Source organism: Liolophura sinensis, chromosome 3 (genome assembly GCF_032854445.1).
Source record: "Liolophura sinensis isolate JHLJ2023 chromosome 3, CUHK_Ljap_v2, whole genome shotgun sequence".
Lineage (NCBI taxonomy): Eukaryota > Metazoa > Mollusca > Polyplacophora > Chitonida > Chitonidae > Liolophura > Liolophura sinensis.
This window is the reverse complement of record NC_088297.1, coordinates 20,836,424-20,863,224: the sequence shown is the minus strand read 5'-3', so window position 1 is coordinate 20,863,224 and position 26,801 is coordinate 20,836,424. Positions and strand designations below refer to the sequence as shown.

At 38.5% G+C, this 26,801-nt stretch overlaps 1 protein-coding gene across 2 annotated transcripts; it reads right to left on the bottom strand.

Annotated features, from left to right (window-relative positions):
* Positions 1–373: 373 nt before the first annotated feature.
* Positions 374–26,752, bottom strand: LOC135463838 (gamma-2-syntrophin-like). 2 transcript variants are annotated; one of them, XM_064741283.1, is made up of 15 exons: positions 26,624–26,752; positions 14,265–14,417; positions 13,747–13,861; positions 13,146–13,189; positions 12,428–12,555; positions 12,086–12,113; positions 10,807–10,922; positions 10,184–10,313; positions 8,599–8,637; positions 6,350–6,466; positions 5,936–6,007; positions 4,234–4,386; positions 2,335–2,427; positions 1,857–1,967; positions 374–736 (listed from the first exon to the last, which is right to left on the bottom strand). In XM_064741283.1, the coding sequence occupies exons 1-15, from the start codon at positions 26,630–26,632 to the stop codon at positions 635–637; spliced, it is 1,410 nt and encodes a 469-aa protein (XP_064597353.1). In that variant the 5' UTR covers positions 26,633–26,752; the 3' UTR covers positions 374–634. The 2 variants fall into 2 exon arrangements, with proteins under 2 accessions (XP_064597353.1, XP_064597354.1); XM_064741284.1 differs by having other exon boundaries at positions 10,807–10,919.
* Positions 26,753–26,801: the final 49 nt, after the last annotated feature.

Sequence of the window (26,801 nt, the reverse complement as noted above, 5' to 3'; positions counted from 1 at the left end):
TCTCCATAATTTGTCAGAAAAACATTCCTGCCACAGTTAAAAAATTGGTCAGGTTCATTGTAAAACTGTGTGTATAATGACATGACATCCTCAGTAGTCTTACTAAAATGACCTTGGTTTCTACAACAAAAGCAGTCTTTATAAAGTCTTAAATGACTTTTAAAACTCAACTGTTTCGGCATTCTCAACAAAACTCTGTTAAGAGGCATTTTTTAGGCTTAAGACTAACAATGCTTTTCACTTACATAGTTTATTTGCTTTGGAAATTTGAAACTTTGATCGCACATAAATCGCATCATAAATATTGATAGTTTTGTCAGCAATTGGCAAGCTTCTCAATCCATACAAAGCAACACGTCTATTTTTTCCCCATATATGAATTTAACACCTGCAGATTCATGCACTGTACAACTTTACTGTTTCACAAATGTTCTCACAGTGACCAACGTCACTCATTATTAACCACAATACTTCCTTCGCATTAGCAGTTTTCTCCTATGCACCGAACAAAACATCTTAAAATCTTACTGTTATTGGTTTCTTCCACAAAAATACAATGCCATCAAGAGCTATCAAAATGTTGTAGGCTTTCCATACTCTTGCCATTGCTGACTTTCTCCACCAGATGGCTCTGCTAACAATTCTGGAGAAAGGCAGGGTCAACGGAAGCCAGTTTGGCTGACAGGAACGCATGGATGCTGAAGAGTAATGCCTTCAGATTTGTACACTCCACTTCCTACAGAGAAAAATCACATAAACAAACTGTTAAAGTTGTTTAAAAAAAATAACTGCATTTTTAATTAAATTTTTATTTCACATAAAACCATACATGAGTTACAAGTAGAAAGGTAAACAATGGCAGCTGCCACTTGTGTGCAAGTAACCTTAAGCATGCAGTCAAATTTTACTTAACTAATCGATGACTGGAATTTAAACCTTCGGACATTTCCAAAACTCCAGTAATTTTTTTCTTATCATAGCGCAGAAAATTCCTCAATTTTGATTTATTAATTTATTTGATTGGTGTTTTACGCAGTACTTAAGAATATTTGCCTTATACGACAGCGGTTAGCATTATGATGGGAAGAAACCGGGCAGAGCCCAGGAGAAACCCACGACCATACGTAGGTTTCTTTCAGACCTTCCCACATACAGACGGAGAAGAAGTCATCATGACCTGTTCTTCAATTTTGATTCTCACACACATACGATGTCAAGTCAACATCATTATGAAGTCAACCATTACTGTTTAACAGCAGCCCTATCACGGCGACCTGCATGTATTCATGACTACCAAGTAATAAAAATATGCCTTTAAAGGATATAGAAAACAGTTGGCTGTAATATATTTCTTAATAATATGCAGTTCAGGACGTCCTCACTGGGTCTTGTTACAGCTTCATTTATTCATTTGATTGGTGTTTTATGCCGTACTCAAGAATATTTCACAGGGAGGAAACCAATGTCCATCGGTAGGTTACTGCAGACCTTCCCACGTTGTAATTGCTTTAAACTACATTTGCCAAGACTCCAGTGACCATACCAGAAAATAAGTACCCTGTAGTCATGATGTCAATGTTGACAGAAAATAGGCATGAAATAGACAGGCTATTAAGAAATATAAAACAAGGCTGAGGAACGAAATTTTTGTGAGTGTTTTTTATTATTCTTAAAGCCATAATCTCTGTTTTGGGGTTCGTTTTCATGGATCCTTTAAATTATGATGTTTCAAAAAGGGATAAAGGTAACTTATTTATTTGATTGTTTTTTTACACCGTACTCAAGAATATTTCACTTATGCAACGGTGGCCATCATTACGGTGGGAGAAAGCCAGGCAGACGCAAGTGTCACTCACCCTTGTTTCAATCTGTTTGTTTGTGCTGTTCTGAAAATGTAGCTTCAGCTTTGTTTTGCCATCATCTGACGAACCCTTGAGCTGAGAGAACTTGTAGCTCCACATGTAACTCTGTAAGGAAACAACCCACAATTCCTATCACCATTCCCTATTTAAACCAATGACTTTAAAACTGACAATTGCTGCTGCCTGTGAGATTCTATATCTCTATCAATCCACCTCAGCAATAAATCCTCGTCCAATATGCATTAAAAAGGGGATCTGTTCAATTTGCTTTGCGCTAATGCAGGTCTTACTGGATGGCACGGAGTCCATGGAAACGCTCCTGCGAACAATGTATTTATGTAAGTCAAATTCTCCAATGAACTGTCGAAAGAGCAGTTGCAAACAAAATCATATGTTCCTAGAAACAAACCTTTAACTCAACATGCGCAATTTTTCAGGCATTTCATAAGGAATTGAAGCTGGACTAACTCACCCGTGACTCACTGTCATAGAGAGAAAATCCACTGTTGATATCGAGTGTCAGACCAGACAAGGAACCTCGCCATGAACAACCAAAGGTCTTACTCTGAAAAAACAACAAATAAATACCACTCAACATCATCAGTTTTTCTGTTTCAGTTGAATTTCTAACATGTATTCTTAGAACCCTAATCCCTCAACCTTTTCACATATGAAAGATCAACTTTTATTACAAATTTATGCGCATCTGTAATTTGATTTTGGAGACAAAACTACATTGGTTGGATTAGTCAGCCAGTTTCATTGCTTTACAAAGAGCATAAATTTATCAGTTTATACAGAATAATTCAGTGCAATTTATGCATATTTTTAATTTGATTTTGGAGAGAAAAACTACATTGGTTGGATTAGTCAGCCAGTTTCATTGCTTTACAAAGAGCATAAATTTATCAGTTTATACAGAATAATTCAGGGCAATTTATGCATATTTTTAATTTGATTTTGGAGAGAAAAACTACATTGGTTGGATTAGTCAGCCAGTTTCATTGCTTTACAAAGAGCATAAATTTATCAGTTTATACAGAATAATTCAGTGCAATAATTTTATCAAGTCTACAGCCTACACAGAAAAATAGCTTTAGAAATAAACACCTTGCAAACATGCGAAAAGGTTGAAGAATAATGGTAACCAGAAATGAAGGAAGGGATATACTATGGCTAAATGGATAAACTGGAAATTTAGTCAAACCCTGCTAGATGTAACCGTCTGAGGTTAGCTCTGTGCCAGGCCTTCTCCACCCATAACACCTGACACCCACTCTGACACTCACCCCTAGTTTGGTGACAGCCAAGTGGTTTGCTCTGAGCCAGGCTTTCTCCACCGATAATGCCTGACACCCACTCTGACACTCACCCCCTAGTTTGGTGACAGTCATGAGGTTAGCTCTGTGCCAGGCCTTCTCCACCCATAATGCCTGACACCCACTCTGACACTCACCCCTAGTTTGGTGACAGCCATGAGGTTAGCTCTGTGCCAGGCCTCCTTCTCCAACCGTAACACCTGACACCCACTCTGACACTCACCCCTAGTTTGGTGACAGCCATGAGGTTAGCTCTGTGCCAGGCCTTCTCCACCCATAACACCTGACACCCACTCTGACACTCACCCCTAGTTTGGTGACAGTCATGTGGTTAGCTCTGTGTCAGACCTTCTCCACCCATAACACCTGACACCCACTCTGACACTCACCCTAGTTTGGTGACAGCCATGAGGTTAGCTCTGTGCCACGCCTTCTCCATCCATAACACCTGACGCCCACTCTGACACTCACCCCTAGTTTGGTGACAGCCATGAGGTTAGCTCTGTGCCAGGCCTTCTCCACCCATAACACCTGACACCCACTCTGACACTCACCCCTAGTTTGGTGACAGCCATGAGGTTAGCTCTGTGCCACGCCTTCTCCATCCATAACACCTGACACCCACTCTGACACTCACCCCTAGTTCGACAACAGCCATGTGGTTAACTCTGTGCCAGGTCTACTCCAGCCGTAGCACCTGACACCCACTCTGACACTCACCCCTAGTTTGGTTACAGCCATGTGGTTAGCTCTGTGTCAGGCCTTCTCCAGCCATAACACCTGACACCCACTCTGACACTCACCCCTAGTTTGGTGACAGCCATGTGGTTAGCTCTGTGCCAGGTCTTCTCCACCCATAACACCTGACACCCACTCTGACACTCACCCCTAGTTTGGTTACAGCCATGAGGTTAGCTCTGTGCCAGACCTTCTCCACCCATAACACCTGACACCCACTCTGACACTCGCCCCTAGTTTGGTGACAGCCATGAGGTTAGCTCTGTGCCACGCCTTCTCCACCCATAACACCTGACACCCACTCTGACACTCACCCCTAGTTTGGTTACAGCCATGTGGTTAGCTCTGTGCCACGCCTTCTCCAGCCTTAACACTTCCGTTCGTGTCTCCATGGACATGTACACAGATTCCTCATTCCCAGCCTGCACCAGGAAACAATGATGACGATCGTCCAGAAGCTCTGTGTCCTGAAATGTGAAAAGCGAAAGGATGAAATTTCAAATACCAAAACTGATACTATCTATTTATTCTGAATTTTTGTATAGTGATGTATACAAAAAAACTCTTCTTCAGTTGTCTTTTCACATTTTATTTTCTTATTTATGTAAATGGTGCTTTATGTTTTATATATATATATTATTAATAGGATGGTAGCCACAATTATGGGTGAAGGAAACTAGTCAGAGCTCAAAACTAAATGGAGTGTATCGTGCCAAAGACAATTGCTTTACTGAGCCTATAGGGGCTGTACAGCCCATTTTTGACGCAACGTCCATATTTACTAATCAAATCAAATTTTCTTTTTGTTTATCACAAAAACTGAAATTATTGCCTTTCAGCGGGTGTCTGACACATACCTGTACTATTTATGGTATTAAAATGATTTTTATGTTTGAAAACATAACCCTGTACAGGGTTCGCATACCTCACGGCCAAAATATTCAAGGACATTTCAAGTACTTTCAAGTACTTAACATACAAATTCAAGTACCTCAAACAACAGTCACACTCGGCTTTCATGTACAAACAACAGTCACACTCCGCTTTCACGTACAAACAACAGTCACATTCCGCTTTCACGTACAAACAACAGTCACACTCCGCTTTCACGTACAAACTGCGACAACAGGCGAATACTTTTTAGGTCATTTCACAACCCTGGTACAGCATTCGACTGGTATGCAGTGGTGTTGGTGCCACTGATTCTTATCAATTTCCACTGCCCGTCAGAATAAAAAGCACAGCTTAAAATATTTCTGCACAATGCACGTGTTTGTAAACAGCGCCACTGTCAGTCACGAGTAGTCCAGGGCAGACTTGCCCGTACTGGAGACATTTATACTTCGGAGACACAATCGGCAGTATGCCCAACTGACACGGCTGGCATTGCGCACAAACCAGTCCTTGAAATCTGTGAATGGCAGCCATTCATCACTAAAACAACAGTTGCCTGGCATCTCTAATGCTTTTTTTCACGCACCAAATCACTCTCAATGATTACAGCATAAGTTCTTCACGCCAAACCAAAAAATGCTGATCTTAGCCCCCTGTGGTGGAAAAAGGAAGTCTGTAATGGCACAAAACTATGATCACGTACATACCACTGGCTGCCGCTCTAGGTGCATGCCCATTGCCAGTTGATTCACAGAGTCTTACCACTGAATAACTTTCTTCACGTGACACAAACAAAATCAAGTACTTTCAAGGACCTCCACATAAAAATGGTCAAATTCAAGCACTTTCCAGTCCTTGAATTACCAAAATAAAATTCAAGTACTTTCAAGGTTATAATGCGGCCCAGTTAATGAAGATTAGGAACTTTATCAACAATTTTAACATTAGCACATGCACAGACTAGTCTGTGAGAGGGAACTATTTCAGCTTATCTACAAACAACAGCCAAATTTTGACTGAATTCGTGCTGCTAGATTGTTTGTCAATGTTTTTAACGTCAGAGTAGACATCAATATCACGAAAGGCATAACACAGTTGAAAGTGTTACTCACTGAATCTTACCTTCATAATTTTAAACATACAGTCGTACACCTTAAAAATCCGCTCTCCTCTGGCCCAATCACGTGTTGTACACTGTAAAATACAACACATGACCTGGAGATAGATTATCCCATTATTTAGCAAAGCAGCAAAGTACACACAATCGGAGAAAATCCTCTATCTCTTGTTTCCTAGAGTCCAGCAGAGAGTCTGGGAATAGTGGAATTGAGGAATTGAACACTGAGATCACTGTAAGTGATCGATAAATTAAGGTCAACAAAGGTAGTAAGACTGTTTTTACCTTAAACAACAAAAGAGTTCAAACTCCCTTCTTGTTATAAATCTAGAACCCAGAAAAGCAACCAAATCCACAGCTACATGCATATGTACTCTGATTATCTTTTGTGTTAAGCTGTTTCGTCATAAAGTACTTACTGGTGGAAACTCAAAGACAAAGACTTCTGATCCCCGGAGAGCGAGGAATTTGGCCTTCCAGCTCTGCCAATAACGTGTGGGAGAAATGCGCTCAAATACCCAGCAGAAATGGTGGATCTGATCAAATACAGAACACTGGCATTTATAGGTACATGAATTCATGAAACAGATGAGGCATTTACACGTATCCACGTGACTGATGAAGCATTTACACGTATCCACGTGACTGATGAAGCATTTACACGTATCCACGTGACTGATGAGGCATTTAGGTGTATCCATGTGACTGATGAGGCATTTACACGTATCCACGTGACTGATGAGGCATTTACGTGTATCCATGTGACTGATGAGGCATTTACGTGTATCCCTGTGACTGATGAGGCATTTACATGTATCCATGTGACTGATGAGGCATTTACGTGTACCCATGTGACTGATGAGGCATTTACGTGTACCCATGTGACTGATGAGGCATTTACGTGTACCCATGTGACTGATGAGGCATTTACGTGTATCCCTGTGACTGATGAGGCATTTACGTGTATCCATGTGACTGATGAGGCATTTACGTGTACCCATGTGACTGATGAGGCATTTACGTGTATCCATGTGACTGATGAGGCATTTACGCGTATCCCTGTGACTGATGAGGCATTTATGTGTATCCATGTGACTGATGAGGCATTTACGTGTATCCATGTGACTGATGAGGCATTTACGCATAACCATGTGACTGATGAGGCATTTACGTGTATCCATGTGACTGATGAGGCATTTACCTGTACCCATGTGACTGATGAGGCATTTACATGTATCCATGTGACTGATGAGGCATTTACGTGTACCCATGTGACTGATGAGGCATTTAGGTGTATCCATGTGACTGATGAGGCATTTACGCGTATCCCTGTGACTGATGAGGCATTTATGTGTATCCATGTGACTGATGAGGCATTTACGTGTATCCATGTGACTGATGAGGCATTTACGCATAACCATGTGACTGATGAGGCATTTAGGTGTATCCATGTGACTGATGAGGCATTTACCTGTACCCATGTGACTGATGAGGCATTTACATGTACCCATGTGACTGATGAGGCATTTACGTGTATCCCTGTGACTGATGAGGCATTTACGTGTACCCATGAAACAGATGAGGCATTTACATGTATCCATGTGACTGATGAGACATTTACGTGTACCCATGTGACTGGCTGTTTTTGTTCGTCTTTTGTTAAAGGTTTGTATGAGTTAGTTTGAGCCTGACATATTTGTTTTATAAAGGATGGAGTTGAACATTGTTTGCAACTATGTTTATTTATTTAACTGGTGAATTATGCCGTACCCAAGAATATTTCACTGACGTGATGCCACCAAACATTATGGCTGGAAGAAACCAGGTAGAGCCCTGAGGAAACCCACGACAAACCGCAGTTTGCTGGCAAACCTTCCCACTTATGACCAGAGAGGAAGACAGTATGAGCTGGACTAGAACTCAGAATCTTTTGAGGCTTTCTGCTGCCCTAGAACCCTCACCACTCGGCCATGCAGGTCCCCTCATGGTTACGGTCTGATATGATACTTCGTTTACATTATCTGATTTATTTGATTGGTGTTTTACGCCGTACTCAAGAATATTTCACTTATATGACGGTGGCCAGCATTATGGTGGGAGGAAACTGGGCAGAGGCCGGGGAAAACCCACGACCATCCGCAGGTTGTTGCCAGACCTTCCCACTTACGTCTGGACAGGAATCACTTACATTAAATTTTACCCCTAAAACATTCACTGTTTACGGAAACCTCTCTGAAAGCTAATGGCTTTAAGGTAGAAGATTAACAAGACATTCGCAAAATCTGTATTATCTAAAATTATATATACACTCAACAAAAATATAAACGCACAAAGTAATTTTGTACTGTTTCCTCTCAGTATTATATAACATGGTAAATCAACAATTAGTGTAAGTATTCACTATCAACTGTGGCTTCAATTTCCACCAGATTTTCACATTTTAGGGCAATAATCCAGGTGATCGGTAAGTGATCAGTAAGTTCACAGGCCTCAGTACCAGTACTCAGTGTGTCCACCGTTAGCATCACGAAGAGCGTGAACTGTGATTACCAACCACTGTGGTTTTCTTTTTTGTGATTTTATATTTTTGTTGAGTGTATTAAGTATGGTAAAATCATCTTAGTTTGCTTTCTTGGAGACATCAGTATTTTTAAACAGAACTACTGACCTGTTCGGAAGGAAGTAATGTGCGGTTTGCAACTTGAATCTGTAACACAAATGAAGGAATTAATTTATGCACTTTATCAATTATACTTTCTGAAAGTGAAATACACAGGATAAATAAGCGGGAGTGGAAAAACCTTGAAATGAATATACTCAAAATCTGCCTTTATTATATATATATGTATATTTTTTATGTTTCTTTGACATAACAACAAGGAGTTGGGAGTTGGGGGCTTTACCAACTATACTGATAATGTAGGAAGCAACTGATGTGAAACTTCTGTTAGTGCATGAAATTTCATTTTGCCCTTTGAATGACATTATCATTTCCTAGTGTAAATGTTCAAGAGAGAGTTACAACATATATTTAATACATAACGCGCCAAGGTGTGCTTTTGTCACCTGCTCTTTTTTCTGTATATTTACCTGATTTAGATGCATGTTTAAGTAATGCTGGTGTCTGATGTAATATTGCTGGACATTTCATAAACCATTTAACGTATGCTGACGATGTTTGTTTGTTATGCCCATCAGTGAAGTCTGTCCAGCGTTTGTTAGACATCTGCTCTGACTTTTCAACCTCACATGATATTCTTTATAATTGTAAGAAAACCGTACGCTTATTAATAACGCCCAAAGGCTATGGGAGCTTCTTACCCCATCTGTGAGGCTCTGTGGAGACACCATACCTTATGCTAAAAGGTACCTGTATCTTGGTCACATAGTTACACACGATTTTAGTGATAGCGATGACACGGACGATCAACGTAGAAAACTTCATATCAGAGTGAATGTCATACATCGCAAGTTCGGGGGGGTGTTCTCTTACTGTGAAGAAAACACTGTTCAGGTAGTATTGTTCAAATATTTCTTGTTGTTCAATATTGACTTTACATTTGCAGAATGTAAGTTTTAAGAAAATGAAAGTAATGCATAACAATGCATTCAGGTGGATGATGAAGTTAAAATACAGCTGCAGTGAAATGTTTGTCATGCACAAGGTAATATCTGCAGATCTCATGCTCTTTGTTAACAAGACTCAAATCCAGTAACAATCAAAGGACAGCTTCTGTATGGACCTCGGATGTCCGTGTTCATTGAGTAATTTGTGCTATGTGGAGTCATACCTTGTATTAATACAATGTCTGGTTATAAGCTGTCACTGTATGTAATCACAGAATTCATCTTGCATGTTTGTATTCTATGGACTTGAGTGTGCAATAAAGCATCATAATACTACTACTAATAATAATAATAATTATAAATACTCTCTTTGGACTGAGAAAAAAAAAACAAGAACCCTTATGACATTATTGACACCTAAATTATTTAAAAAAGACAAAGCACCATACATTTCAAACTAAACATCGCCACGATATGGCTGAAATATTGCCGATGTGGCGTTAAACCATAATCATTCATTCATTCAAACTAAACACTTCATTTTATCAATATAGAGAATCATTAAAAAATAAGCTAATATGTTTTTCAATGGTCTTTAAACTGAATTACATAATTAAAAACATGATACCTGATGAACAAATACCTGATGTAATTATCACAGGTACCAAATGTCAAGCTCTACTTACTGTCCGTGTGAGCAGAGCGCTGCTGTTGCTCTGTATAGACTGTATCCAGTCTGACAAACTTGTGCTGTCCTCACACTGAATTATACCTGAAGAATTCCCATCAGCTCCGAAAACCTCAAAGGAATTAGGTCTGAAAATATAAAAAAAGGATTGTGCAACATACTAAATACCCCATGGCCTTAAACAAAGTTGCAAGAAACAGTGTGCATGTAATGGCCGAAAACCTTGAAAAAAAAATAGGTCAAGGTCAAGGTCAATGAGAAGCACTTTGGTTCTTCTCCACAACTACAACTGAGGTGCACATGTGCTACAAGTTTTATGAATATAGCGTACCAGTAAATACTTGAAGAGGTATTGTTTTTACAAGTTAAAGGTGGAGAAAACATACAAATTCTGCAACCTGTACATGAAAGGCTATGAAAAGTTATGTCATAAACATGATCTGTAAGTTTTTTTTATTATTCTCCTCGGCATAATGAAAGTTTGCCACAAAGGCCTACTCAGTGCAATTTCAATTTCTTGAATATGGATTTAAACAACATTTAAATATATAAAGAAAAAAACCAAATAGGCAGGTAAACAGACAGACAGCCAAACGGACAGACATACATTCAGATACTCACCTGATTTTATCAGTTCCAGGTGTATACCTGGAGAGGTACGAGTACATAAGGGGTATCGTTACAGTATCTGTCCAGCGTGTCTCTACCCTTGGTAAATTGTTGGTCGTCTCTCTCTGCTGAAAGTGAGGTGAAAACAGACTGTTTAACAAATGCGAAAGTCGGAAAAGGTCATATATTTCAGCTTAATTTCAAAACGGCTAATTCAACTTTGACTGATACAGGCAAACCTTAATGATTATAACATGTAAAACCTTATCAATGCATTATTCTGACAAAGTTCTTAGTTCTATTTGAAAAGAATTTAAGACAAAACTGATTCTCCTCCCGCAGAAACTTAAGCAAATGAAAGGTGCCCTGTAAACCCAGAAAGACAAATTATCCCCAGCTAATGCTAAAACAGACGAGGCACAGTTTTGCACATTAAAATCTAACTTTTCAATGAACTCTTCATAATCTCTTACATACAGGACTGCATGCACCCAAACTTTGGCATTTAAAGTAAAAGATAAAATACGAAGTAAGGTTCATCCTATAGACAAATGAAAACAACTGAGTAAAAAAATTTATGTTTTCAGGTTTTCTTTGGAGGTTGTTGAAAGGCATTCAAATATCTGAATACTATGGTGGGCTCTATGAGCCATACTAACAGTGTCTAGGAACTCTGACGTCACATCTTTTTTTCCTGATGTTCACCATGCAGAAGGAAGGAATTTCTGGGAACATTACTTCAGTAATCTTTTACTCATGGGTAAAAAGAGTTCTTCCAACATTCAGTGTCATGAGTGGAGTTGGAAAAACTTCCATAAAATTCAAATGTCTGAACGCTTTTAACTCTTTTCACAAAAATCTAAACAAATAAATGAAAGCATATTTATGCAAATTTGTAAGTGGTCCATTTAGTGATGCCTACTTCGATTTTCCGAGATCTTTTCCTTTAAACAGGAGAGAGTTGAGAGGGGGCATAACTCTTTAAGACTTGTGATTTATGATGCTTCATTTCCAAAAGTTTCCCAAAGTGTCAAATATACAGTGTACTAAGTTGATGATTCTATAAATATGCCAGTGGTGATCGAGTTACCAATGGTGTACCTAACTGACAGAAATAGATGTAACTGACATAACACTTTCAAAACAACAGGTGAAAAAAACCACAAGAAAAAGTTTCCTGAAAGCCTAATGCCAAATTTTATACACAGGTTTGAAAATTTTTGCTTTCTCAAAGCCGCACTAAGGATGTGGCCTACATCAACATCAAATCTACAAGAATTAGTAAACATACCTGTATGTCTTTGCCCTCATGCCTGGTGCTTCCTGTGACAATAACAAGAAATCTCCTTATAGAATTAACTTCAAAGTGTTGCCGCCGGGCTGAATTGGAAAAAGAGGTGCTTTGACATTTTCTGTTTCTCTCTGCATTTTGACCACAGCTTTTGTCACTTAGTAGGCTGGTCTGATGGTAATGATGTCTGTCGCAAAACTGTGATACGAAAGTTTTATTTTTTTGGTCATATCCAGTCAAGGAATCTACTCAGATCTAATCTGCTACATTTGTAAATACAAGTCACATCAAAAGGAACATGGCTGTTAATTTCACATCAAACACAATGAAGACTGGGGTTACTTGCCCTTGCTCAGGAAGTGGGATGCAGGACGGAAATGTTTGGTTGTCACGGTGACCATATCACCGGCGTTACGGAGGGCCTTGACAACCTGCTCATGGGTAGCATGTTCCATATTGGCTCCATTAACCTGAAATCATGAATCAGTGACAGTCAGAAAGCAGAAATATTTCACTTGTATGGCGTGAGGTCTTAAACAGGGTTTTCAAGCTGAGAAGATTTTCTATTAAACTGTGCCAGAACTATGATTTTTAATACCTGTATACATGTGCATGTATGTGCAGACAGAATATTAAGGTTTTATCAGTTATAATTAATTGTTATGTAACAGACAGAATATATTTTTTTTATATGTTGGAGGTTGGAATAAAAATAAAAATAAAACATGAAAATCATTCAATATGAGAAAAAATTGGACCATCCTCGCAATACTTCAGGCTGAAAACATATGTACATGATCGGAAAGCCTTGAGAAACACGAAAATCAGAAAAGACATCAAGATTGGACACAATAATATGGTGGACTTTCCATTTCATTATTATTCCAATTTTGTAAATTTTTCAAAGTTGGCTCATCCGTAAAACACAATACAACACTGGTGTCACATAACGCACTGTCGTCAAATTTTCCTACAAAGGTGTCAATAAAGTCAGGTACACTACACTGTCCACAGAACTCAGGGATTTAAAGTATATGGATGAGGATTACATATACCGTACCTTCAAAATTGCATCACCAACGAAAAGCTGTCCAGTCTTATCAGCTGCAAAATATAAAACAAGACGTGTTTATAAGCATAGGTGTTGATAACTCAGTCTTCTCTCATTCTGTTTACTTTATTCTTTCACCTGTGTTAAATGCCATACTTAAGAGCTTTTCAATTTAGGTCAATAAGCTTGATCTATAAGCAGAGGAAACTTAACCACTCTTCAAGAAAGGAAAAGAAAACAAAAAACACTAAAATGGAGTATTTATCAGACGACAGATTAGAAGCTGTCCTGGAAAGTACTGTAATTCTTCAACCTTTACGTATCTTTGTAAAATGTTTATTTAAGCATATTCTGATGGCATTTTTCTGTGTAGACTACTAAAATGATACTTTTTGTGAAATCCCTGAAACTGGCCAACCCAATCAGTATAGTTCTGTCTCCAAAATCAGATTAAAACTGTGCATAAATGGGGCTGAAAGTTACTCTTTCATATGCAAAAAATATTGAAGAAATAGGGTGGTTGGATTTTTTTTTTTTTTAAATTTCCCATCTGGGTTAAAAAAGTCTTATTCATCAGAATCTATGGTGGTAAATGAATATCAAAACTTACCCGCTTGGTTTTTAAATATCCGTGAGATGAGTACGGGTAGCTTGTGTTCTGCCCCGCCCTTCACGCTCAGCCCCAGGCCCCCAACGGGTTCACGATAAATCGTCACATTTCGTAACTAGTAACAGTCCACAACATTTGTATGGGGTTAGTCGCTGAAAAATTCTATTCAGACATCGGATTCATGTAACCCCCTTATGCTGAATGTTTCCATTACCTATAATAAATGTGGTTCTCCTTACTGGAGATGTCTTTTAAATACCTAACATGTCATGTCAGACAAGGGGGATTGGAGATTTCTTGGGGATCTCTTTTATTCACAGTTAGCTCCCCTGAAAATGTGGAGATTTTTCAGGCTGGAAAATATAGAGGGACCATAAATTAAACAGTGGCGTAAATGTAAGTTAAGTTTTCATACATTTTCTATCTCCTATTTTGAAGGGTACACAGAGGGAGGCTATCTCCACACCTTCGTATTACATTATAAAGCATAATTAAATTGGAAGAGTTGGAGAGGTTACCTTCTGGAGTAATGCCCCTTTGTCTGCATCTTCCTGTGTTGCATAAACGACCTCTTCTTTTTGGAGGGACAAATGTTCATCTGTGAGATAGAGCCGCATGGGGACAGGCTGACATTTCCCATCTGTCCATGCCACCATGCCATAACGCACATGCTGGAAGAAATAACACCGTGGAAACAAATCAGTACTATCAGCGTGACATCCTTAATCTTACTGGGCAAAACTTTTTTTATTTATTTATTTGATTATTGTTTAATGCCATACTCGAGAAATGTTCAATCATTCATAAACTGATGACAGAGTCATAGATAGAGGAAATCATAGTGCCAGCAGGGTGAAGCAACAATTTTGCAGTGATAAGCATTCCAACAGGACATACAGTCTTGCACGTATTTTTGGTCCAACCTGCTTCAATGAAGCACTCTAATTTTTGGGACACCTGATCTGCTCTTTTCAGCCAATATACATGTAATTGTAGCAGGAATATTTAGTTCCTTTTTTTTACATGGTTAGTCTGTCTAATGAACAACATATTCATATCTTTACTTTTCCATAAAACTGGGAGAGAAATGCAGTTCTTTAGTGGTATCAACATCAATAATATCTGTCCTTAAAATTAATAATACATTATGTTTACCCAAACTTGTGTGTGGGAAATGTGTCTTCCTTTGCCAAAAAATTACAGATTCCAAGACTTGTGTGATGCATCAGCAAAGAACGACGGCTTAAAAGTTTACAGTACAACCAGTACTCAAACCACCCTCTCCCTACCCCTCACCCACAATGTTTAAGCTTCCGTGCTGTAGTATATAGCAGCAGAACAAGAACACGCAGCCTGCTATGACTTGTCATCAGTTATCAACAATGCCTTATCGGCGTCTCACAGGGAACTGGAGAGCCGTCAGAAATCTCACAGCTCATTACAAAGGCTCTCAGCTCTAATGAGAACAATCACTCAGACAACTCCGGCGTCTGCACAGCATTTTCAGCGGTTTATACTTCAGGATGTAGCCGCGGGCCATAAATCTGCACTCCTGACTCAGCTTCTGATAATTCTCCCCAACACAGGTGGCGCAGGTGTAATTTGGCACCATGCCTTTCTCAGTAACGCACTCATAGCTTTAACGAGTTGGGTTTGCTTTACGATTTCAGTTTAACAAAATATTCATGAATATTTCACTTAAAATTAAATGGTCGTGCATCTAGAACTAACTACAGGCCTTTATTTAGCATGCAAATGATGCAAGTAATATTCATGAAAACCAAGTGACCTTGAATAAACTTCAAGTATTTATTTATTTATCTGTTTTACACCATACTTAAGACTATTTTTTTATGCTATGGCGGCCTGCATTATGGTAGGGAAGAAACCATGCAGAACTCAACGGAAACCCACGACCATCCACAGGTTGCTGGCAGACCTTCCCATGTACAGCTAGTGAGGAAGCCAGCATGAGCTGGGCTTGAACACACAGGGACAGCATTGCTTGGAGGCTCCTGGGTCATTGAAATGCACTTAAAATTAAATGGTGGTCATTTTAAAGGTGGCAGAAAATGGTGAGTCTAGAACTATAGGCCTTTGTTCGGCATGTAAATGACGAAAGCAATATTCATGAAAACCAATTGATCTCCAATGAACTTCAAGTATTTTTTTATTTATCTGTTTCACACCATACTCAAGAATATTTCTCTTATGCGACAGCGACGTGCATTACTTTAGGAGAAAACCGGGCAGAACTCGAAGGAAACCCACAAGGGTTTTTTTTTTGGTAAAGTTTGATCAATTTCTTATTTGAAAGACTTAAGATCTGGCATCAGCAGCATCATTTTAAGGCCTTTATTTGCTTTTGTACATGTAGGTGAAGTACACAGGGTTAAGTACAGTACGTATACATCGCTTATAGGGGTTTAAAGCTCTTCAAAGTGATGACCAACAAAAAGAGCATTCATCCAATATGAAGTAAAGGTGTTAAATATATTAGATTTTATTTACATCAACGTAAAACAACATGTTGGTGGACAAAAAATAACAAACGATCATTTATGTGTCTAAAATTAGGAATATTTGCATGATATTTAAATTACGAATTTTATGATGACCTGAGCATAATTTGAGGTTACCGTCATATTTTTTTGAACTCTAAAAATAAGTGAATGACCTAAAAGTTTGACCCCTGGCTTGCTGCTTAGTCAATAGCTATTTAAGCCCTTCACTCTGACAGAAATGTATTTATTACTATTATTGCTTCTTACTAAAAATGCTTCTTTCACAATTTCATATAGGTATATACGTTCTTTGAAAAGTAAATAATATCCTTCAATAATAAATATTTTGCAGATCTCACAGATACCCATTGCTTAAAAACGTGTTTGAAACATTAGCCTATTAATTCTTTCAAAAAATTGAACACCTTCGTTCTCAATACTATTTCTCTCCAAGGCAGTCTCCTATATTCTCTTCAATACAGCAGAGGAATTGGTTGATGAATCCACAAGCTTACTGAGTGGGCTACATATTTACAGAAACCTGAGGCGAACATAAACAATGTTGATCCCTTTAACAAGTACCAAAACGCACCTCCAGTTCCTATAGACATGATAGAAGTGTTTGCTAGCCTGTGAACATTCTAACAAAGTTAAATGTGTTTTACAGTGCCTCCAAGGCCTTGATTAAAAAATAAATTTGTTGAGGGTAACCAAACCAACTCTCCCCAAAAACTTTAGTGGGCTCCCATGGAATTTCTCTTTTCTTTTCTTCTCTTTCTGTTAATTTCTTCAAAATCCTAATCCTTTTCAACTGCCAGAAAAAAAAATTCCCCTACCCGCTTACCTTACATATATATATATATATATATATATATATACTCTTAAGTTTTATCACTCAAGGTTAGCTGTGAGCACAGCTGATAGTGTTAACAGTCATTGATATGCGCAATACAATTTTCAGGGCAGTGCAGAATATTGAAGAAGAAACAACAGAAGTACATAGAAGTACAGCTACAAGAACATTAAGTGGCTGTGATCAAATGAACCTATCTTGATTACATGCAGTCATGTACAAGATATCTGATCACTCAAATAATATACACAGATATTCCAACAACAAACTAAACAAATGATGAAAGATATGGTGCTAATAAAAATGCAAGCCTACATCACAAGTAACTACTACCTTGTATTTTCTGACAGGGTTGGGTTAACCCCGACTGAGAATTTGTCTAAAGATGCCCCATCAATGCATCTGAAGACCGACATATCCAACAGCATAAGCCGACATGTCCCAGCAGGTGGAACCCCACTCTTCGTGAGCCTCACACCTATGTCTAACATTGTAAGTGGGAATCTGGGAAATTAATCAAAGGCCAGTGGTCTGACCCAATATATACATGTACAGCTGGGAAGCAGGGAGGCTTGGAATGACCAGCTGTGGTGGAGAGGCAGGAGGGTGCACTGTAATCCTAAAGCAGAATCCATATATCCTCCACACAGTCAGCTTAGCTGTCATGGTGATTCACAGAGCCATGTATACATGTACATGTACACCACTAGCTGAGATCTGGGAGTTATCTAAAAGCTACCTAGTGGTGAGCATGTAGTTTGCTTGTGGTGAGCATGTAGTTTGCTTGTGGTGAGCTTGTGGTGTGCTTGTGGAATAGTTATTGAATGGTTGTACACCAGTGACCAGCAGATGTCTTCAGGCTTTGGTGAATGGTAGTGGAATGCTACAAGTCTGCTACAAGTGTGATAGTGGTGTGTCTATGGTTTGCTTGTGGTGTGCCTGTGGAATAGTTACAGAATGGTTGTAAACCAGTGATCGGCAGATGTCTACAGGCTTAGGTGAATGTAGTGGAATGCCAGAAGCTTGCTACAAGTGTGCTAGTGGTCAGTCTGTGGTTTGCTGCTTGTTGGTCTGCCAGTGGAACAGATAGTGGATAACAATATCATTTTGAGTTTTATGGGCAAAAAAAAAATATAAAAATAAAACTCAAAAAATCCAACATTTTATTTTGTCCAATCTATTGAGGTTTTTTGTGAATTTCCTGTTTTTTTAAGGCTTTTTGAATATGTAAATATTTCTTTAAAAGGAAAAATTGTTGGGATAGTTCATATTTTCCACAAATTAGAGGATTTTCAAGTTGTATTTTTATACCCTCATCTGACATTGAAAAAAGACTTACATGTAGTCTGCTCATAAAACATACGAGTGCTAGTGGTGAGCTTGTGGTTTGTGGCAGGTGTGCCTGTGGAATAGTTATGAAATGGTTGTACACCTGTGACCAGCAGATGTCTACAGGCTTAGGTGAATGGCAGTGGAATGCTAGAAGTCTGCTACCAGTGTGCTAGCGGTGGGTCTGTGGATTGCTTGTGGTGTGCCGGTGGAATAGTCATGAAATGGTTGTACACCTGTGACCAGCAGATGTCTACAGGCTTAGGTGAATGGCAGTGGAATGCTAGAAGTCTGCTACAAGTGTGCTAGCAGTAAGTCTGTGGATTGCTTGTGGTGTGCCTGTGGAATATTTTGGGAATGGTTGTACACCTGTGACCAGCAGATGTCTGCAGGCTTAGGTGGATGGCAGTGGAATGCTAGAAGTCTGCTACCAGTGTGCTAGCAGTGGGTCTGTGGATTGCTTGTGGTGTGCCTGTGGAATATTTAGGGAATGGTGGTACAACGGCGACCAGCAGATGTCTACAGGCTTAGGTGGATGGCAGTGGAATGCTAGAAGTCTGCTACGAGTGTGCTAGCAGTGGGTCTGTGGATTGCTTGTGGTGTGCCTGTGGAATATTTAGGGAATGGTTGTACACCTGTGACCAGCAGATGTCTGCAGGCTTAGGTGGATGGCAGTGGATTGCCAGAAGTCTGCTACAAGTGTGCTAGTGGTGAACTTGAGAAATTAGCTCAACAGATCACAGCAGTTATTACACCCTGAGTACATTAAGGCTATGGGAGTGGAGTACCTGAAGTTTTCTACAAGTGTGACAGTGGTGAACTAGTGGAGTGTCAGTGAGAATCTTTCATCTTGGTGGCAGCTACAGACTTTGTATGTACATGTACATAAGAAGGCAACGAATCCTGTGAAAAACCGGACAGATGGACAGACTGACAGATTGATGGATTGCCTCACTAATGGAGATGATCACCAATTCACAAATACATGTATATCACCTCAAAATCATCTGGGCAATATATTAACACCCACAAAGTAGCTGTGAGTTCAAGTCCAGCTCATGCCGGCTCCCTCTTCGGTGATACAGCCTACTTGGGTTTCCCCCAGACTCTTGCCTGGTTTCGTCCCACCACAATGCAGGCTGCTGTTGTATAAGTGAAATATTCTTGAGTATGGCATAAAACCCCAATCAAATAAAGAAATAAATATTTTTGGGAGACATTACCAGCAGATTTACAGAAGCAGCTTTTACTGTACATTTAGAATCAACAAGTCTCTTGCAAAGTTTCATAACAGCATTAAAAAAAAAAGGAAGAAATATAAAATGAGTGCTTCAAAATCTCCTATTTCTTAATTACAAAAACTGACAAAACACAAAAATGTAGTATGAACCACAAGCATATACCCTATTCTAGAGTTGAACATGTATGACCAAACATACAGTAGGTTTGAACCCAGTACTTAAATGCCTTCATCTGCCTTCAAAGTGTAGAAAGGTAAATCTTCTCAATCTTATTTTATGTTTCTTTTCTAAATATAATTCTACAAGTTCAACCTAATTTCCCTCAAGTTTCCATTTATCGATTTGGTGTACATGTACGTATACACAAGATTTATCCCTTTTTAACATCAGTTTCAAACCTGCTTGCTGATAATATATCTTCTTAAACCTTCTGTGTGTTAAACACTAACAAGACATCACCATTATAAACCACAGGCACTGTGATCAAGTTACATTGCTCTGCTTATAGGCAAAATATTCAAGAAGTTGGCACAGAAAGTTAAGAACTGGTTTGCTAAGTGTTGCATTCATATCAGCCTGCAACAAAACAAGAAATCCATGCACATATGTGCTGCAGCCCCCCCCCCCCCCCCCGCCCCCCACCCCCCACCCAATCCAACCCATACACCAATAGCTTACAGTACCACATGCAAGAGCACAGGCTCTGTCACCTCCATTCCACCCTACTGTAGTTAAAATGGAATTACCTAATGACCTGACAAAATTAGGGAGGGTCATGCTCAAAATGACCAAAAGGTTAAGGTTACGGGTGATGCCATTGCACTAATAAGGGTGGATGGGCAGGCTTGCCAGAATTGACAGATGAATGACATACACAGTAAAGAACAAAGCCTGACAAGCTGTCAGGAGTATTTTTACTCCCTGTCAGAGAGCAGATTCCAACCATGTGCACCTCTTCTCGCTGTGCAGGGGCGAGTCCTGAGAGCTTAACAGTTGTCTGTTGGTCGTAAGTGGTATTCTGGTGTGTAAAACTGATTCAACAGACTGTTATATCAAAACACAACATTCCACAGATATTCTGTAAAATAGGAATTGAAAACAAATTGACCTCAAACAAGAAAATGCATATCTTGGACTACTATACTTTGAGAAAGTCAACAGTCCTTGATTATTTGAGTTTCTAAGTACAAAAAGTGAGAATAGAGTGTTATTATAATTTACAAAAAAACACATTCCATGAAAAAAGTCTGAAATATACTTGACACTGCCACATTTGTATGTATCTCAGCTAATGCTTGCTTGGCATATTCGTACAAAATTCACACACATGTAACTAGTTCTGGATTTCCTGAATTCCTGCATGTGACAGGTCATATGCTTGAAAGCAGTTTTCTACTCTATTACACCTAATCTCCATGTTTAGGACAAATAGTAAAAAATTCAAAGAATACTTAATTAGAAAATACAAACAAATCAATCCATTATGGTAATTCTATTAAAATGAGTATGTCAACTATAACAGTTGATAATAAAATACACTAAATATTAGGCCTACATGAAAACTAAAACATGCCAAACAGTGTAATAAACTGTTTTCATTTATTAGCATTTTTTGTAAAATTTTATGTGTATTAATTATAAAAGTTTTGCCAAATCATATAACTTTGTTCATTAATACCAAGATATTGTGAAGGAAAAAAAACTCTCTGAACTGATTGTCAATCAAATATTTACAATGTAATTACATGTATATATGTGAGAAAGTTCCAGCAGATTTAAGGATTTTTTTATTACCTAATGCAATATAAAAATCCTTTGGAAAATATGGTTCCAATTTCTGGACATGATATAATTTCCCTGACATGTGGTTTTCATCTTTCAGAAGTCTACAAAATTAATAGAAAACATTCATGGATATCATGACATTCCCTGAGCATACAGAACTAGTTACATTTAGAACTTCTCTTTTGCATCAATCACACTTCACAATGTTTCAATATACAGTGTACAAGCATGTTTGTAAGCCATTTTCTGCATTAGAAAAAAAAATCATGATTAATATGAATAACAAATGCTGCAGTGCTACGTCTCTGCTCCACAAAGGACCCTCATCCACCGGTATTTTAGCAGTGAACTCTAGCTACGTTGATTGTACAATTTACAGCACACTCCGCATACCAAAAACAAGGCAAATCAATAGCTGGCGTGAAGCCTTATGAATATTCATGGCTTAGGTTGGGTTGCCATATGGTTATATGTAGCTCTCTGTACTAAGGTGGAGCACGGTATTAGATGTACAGGTACATGTAGATATATCACATATGTAATTTAAGAGAGATTAAAGAGGGATAGAAAGGTAATTGAAGGCATGTACACCATAAACGATCAAAAAATGGCAAAAAAAAAAAAAACAGAAAACAGAAATGTAAAAAGTCCTATACATGTACAAGTAGATTAAAAATGTTTAACCTAAATATATGTACATGGGATGTATATGTGTTAAAGGGGAAGAAAATTTAAATATCAATCAAATACCATTGAAAAGAGTATGCTTTTCCTCGCAGATGCATGCCATAAAAAAAATTCTAATATGCACCTCAAGTTGATAAATTATAAATAAAGTCGGCACCAAGATCCGCTGTAGGCAACTCCATTTTGCCTAAGAACTAGTCCTGAAGTCTGCTGTGTTAGGAGGAGATTACTGTCGGAAATCGCCGAAGTGCAGTTCGTATATTTCCAGTAGAACTCTTCTTCCCAGAAGGTAGTGAACAGTACATCTCATTTTCCGCTTGACAATCGGGAAACCGGAATGTTGGACATAGGTTACGAGTTTACACGAACAAGCCAGCAGTTTTAACTACTCTCCCTGGCCGAGAGGCAACACACCCCCAGCATAAAGAGTACAGAGTGTTAAAGATGGAGGACGCGATGGACTCAGTGACTTATGTCGGTTTTGCCATTTTCAGGCTTTAAGTGTATGGCGAGGAAAAATCGTAAAATCATGCAGCAGGCACCAACAGATAGAAAAAAATGTGCTCTTTTCAGCCTACAGTGGCATGTTTTTAAGTTCTCTTTTCTCCTTTAAACTACCTACACCAATAAAGATATGTCTGATTACTATAACTCATCAACCTTATTCTGAAGGCATTATCTTGTGTAGACTGATAAAATAATACTTTATGTGAAGCTCTGAAATTGGCCAACCCAGCTGATGTTTTGCCTCCAAAATCAAATTAAAAATGTGCATAAATTTCACTGAAAGTTGCTCTTTCATGTGCAAAAAGGTTGAGGAATTAGGGTAGCAGTCAATGTGTTCAAGGGTATGCATACGTAACACTTTGGCAGACATTCAGTAGATCTGTACATGACTCATTTTAATTTGTCCCTATTTTACAGGGCACAAGAGAGGAAATTCATTTTGAAGATCTCAATTTTTTCGACTTTAATTAATGCACCTCACCTGCCACAATTCCCCTGAGTATGAAGTCCAAATATTGGAAACAATAAAATGAAATTTCTTTGCTTTAGTTGTTATGCTAGGCTGTTCACTGGACCAGCTAGATACTGGGCACATCTTCATGTACAGGTAACACACTACGTTAATCCTTTCTCATTATATCTTATTATCTTTCAAAACAATGGCAGGGACCAGTATACAAAGGACTTTCTAACTTTTTCACTTAACCGCCAAAACTACATGTAAGACACAATTTTAACAAACTTTTTGTATCGATTTAGGGTACCCTACCCACATTTTGGGGAATTTCTAATCATAACAGGGTCATATCAATCATTCCTTATTCGTCTCACGTATGTCTTTAGCTGTTCACTGGTATATATAAAACTGTGGCATTTTCAAAAAACACAGGTGGGGTGCCCTAAACACGGACACATGGGGACTATCATGACTATAATCTGTATACATGATAATTTATACATATCCTATTTCTTCTAAAATTTGGGACACGCGGTCTGCTCATTTCAGTCAGCATACATGTAATTCTAGCAGGAATACTGAGTTTCTTTTTCCTCACATGGTTAGACCATCTAATGAACAACATACTCATATCTTTACTTTCCAAAAGGCTGGTAAAGAAACGTAATATTCTACTTTCAACACTACTCATATCTGTCACAAATTTTAGAAGAATTAGGGTATCTATGAGAAACAGAAAAAGATCTTCCCGTTTAGTCCCGATCGCAATATTAGTATGGCGGTATCTTTGGATGCCTCCATTGTCTTACGAAATAATTAGGTGACAAGTCAACCTTAATTACTGATCATTCTATATATACTGTGAATGTGTACATGTATGTTCTCTGTCTGATCGGGATTATTACAAGCATTTCACTGATGTGTATGTTTAATCTACACAAAGATATCGTTAAATAAAAATCATCAGATATTTGATATCAGGAGTACTTCAATATGTGTACATATATATTGAACTGTTTAGTCTGAAGTACAGAATAAAACTTTTTGGCTCATTTTTCACGTTTTAGGTTTACATAAATTGACACCTGTGTAGTTTATGTGTTCAAAGCCAAAAAGACGGCATGTATGTTTCATTTTATAGATACACACAGCAATACATATCACCTAACTGCATTAGACAAGAATGAAAAAAAATAATAATAATGAAAATGAGTAAAAAGCCACAGCGTTAAGCCACAGTGATGAGTAGGTCTATTAAATCAACAACATGGAACTTTGAAAATTATTATCAATCCCAGCTTGTAAGTAAATGATCATTGTGGTAATTTTATAATGTTAAATTCATTTAAAAGCAAATCCACTGTTTATATGGTCCTTCCTAAATTTTGCCCAACATTCAATGCCATGCTTGCATTTAGAAATTAAATCTTCACAGTGGACAAATGTAAGAACAGAGAAAAGTACCAACATGTAGCACTGTATGGAACATTTCCAGGCATGACACATCATACTGGTAGAAGGTGTGTAGCACCCTGACTACTTCATGTAAGACTACATGAGAGATGACTGCATGTTTACCACTTATTTCCACCAAGCTTGGAGGAAAATGAAAGCAAGCTAATCTTGAAAATTCCTTGTCCAAAAACAGCTGACCTGCTTCAAGGGTTATCATGATATAGTGAAATATTTCTGATCATTTTCTGTTTGACTGAAAACTGTGCAAATGTATTTCTTTACAGCTCAGACTTCTCTCAAAATATTTCAAAATATTGCTTGCAGAGGTGGCTGAAAAAGTTGCAGAATTAGGCTACATCAGTACAAGTGGCTTGTAATATCAGGGCAGAAAACTGTTTAGAATGTGAAACCTCTCAATTTCAGTAATTGTTTCTTGAGGTAAGACACGTTGATTATTGTAAATATAACACAGTGCATGGATTTAAGAATTAGGCTTCCAGTACTGTGGAAGAATACACGAATGTAGTGAAACAAATGTGCGTAAAAAATCATTGATTGATCCAAAAATCAAAAGAGTCTTTGTTTTCAACGTTTTCACACACCCCAACTTCCAGTATATATGGAAGCCCCCCCCCCCCCCCCCACACGGAACTCCATAAAAATTGGATCTCTCATAGGCCCTGTAGGGTAGAACCCTGGCGGTACACAGCCTTCATGCATGATTGTTGGGCAAATGGAACATTCCCCAACCCTAACTTCCAATATCTGCGCAAGTGCACAACAAAGTATGAAGTCAGGTGTTATTCCTAGCTGTAGTACATCTACAGACTGCTTGTACATGCACAGACAGAAATGTGATGTATAAGGCCTATGAGAGATATGAGTTCTCGAGAGTTCCGCGTGGGGGCGCTCGGGTCTCAATACCTGTCAGTAGTTTATTTTACATCACACAAAGCATTAAACAGCACACATGTCTTGCAAGGTTAGACCTAAAACCAGGCTATCCGGTAACACACCTGCCAAACATGTGCATACCGTAGGATTTTATTAGCAAATCATTGGTCACACACAAAGTCAAAGTCGAGGAATAAATGAAGTATCCATGTGAGGAGGATTTATAAAATATAGGCCTATATGAAATCCGTTTTTGATTTCAAATCTTTCGCATAAACAAATTTGTTTGTGAAAAAGAGATGTAGGGCCTAGGCTAAGTTGTGTCATACCTGTGGTAGTTGATATACTTGAACATGTCTTTACCACTAACGTCATAAAAGGGCTTTATGAGATTAAAGCTAATTGATTAAGAACTGGTACGACAAACCCCTACCCTTCTCCACCCACCAAGACATCTCGAGACTGGAGTCCTATTTTGGATTTAGTTTTTATCAGTATCATCCTATTGATTTAAACAATCTACATTTTCTGGCATTCTGTACTCAGTACAAATCTAGAACACCATATAAAATAAAGACTTTTTTATATTTCATTTAAAACAAAATTCGTCACAGATGAGTTAATTAAGAACACGTTTCATTAACCCAAAACTTATGTACAAGAAGGCCATTCACTGCCAGGATTCTATCCCCAATTTCCTGTATGTGCACAAGCGCCCCCATGTGGAACTCCCGATAACCTGCCCTATAGTACAGGTAATATCAATAAATGGGCAAGTTTAAGGCTTCAGGAAATTAAGAATATGGTGATGGCATATTTTTACTCACTGTACCATAATACGGCTGTTACACCTGCAAGCAGATGTGCAACGGTACACAGATACGTATGGTACTGTCAGTCAATGGGCATAATGTTTATTCTAATGTAATCTAATTACACCCAGAAAAATTAAGACATTGTGATGACGAATACACTCATAGTACCATACAACTGTCATCATGTATAAGATATACGATATAGTGAAGTTTGCTATCAGCATAAATACACGTAATGACAAGCATGGGCGCAATGAATCAACAGCTGACGAAACCAAATCGGCGAGGAAATTGTCGGCAACTTCAAAAGAACACAACGTAACAGACAATTTCATCGTATTGTTTCTCACCTCCGACATTATTGCAGATCCACCCAACGTGTTACACACTTGCAAGCTTCGCTGAAATTTCCAACATCGTCGATTACTTCTGTCTACACTTCCACATTTCGCTCACTTTTTGCCAACTTTGACAGTTTCTCATGCAGCGAACTCTCCTGCGCCTGGAGGTGCATAAGGTTTCGCACAC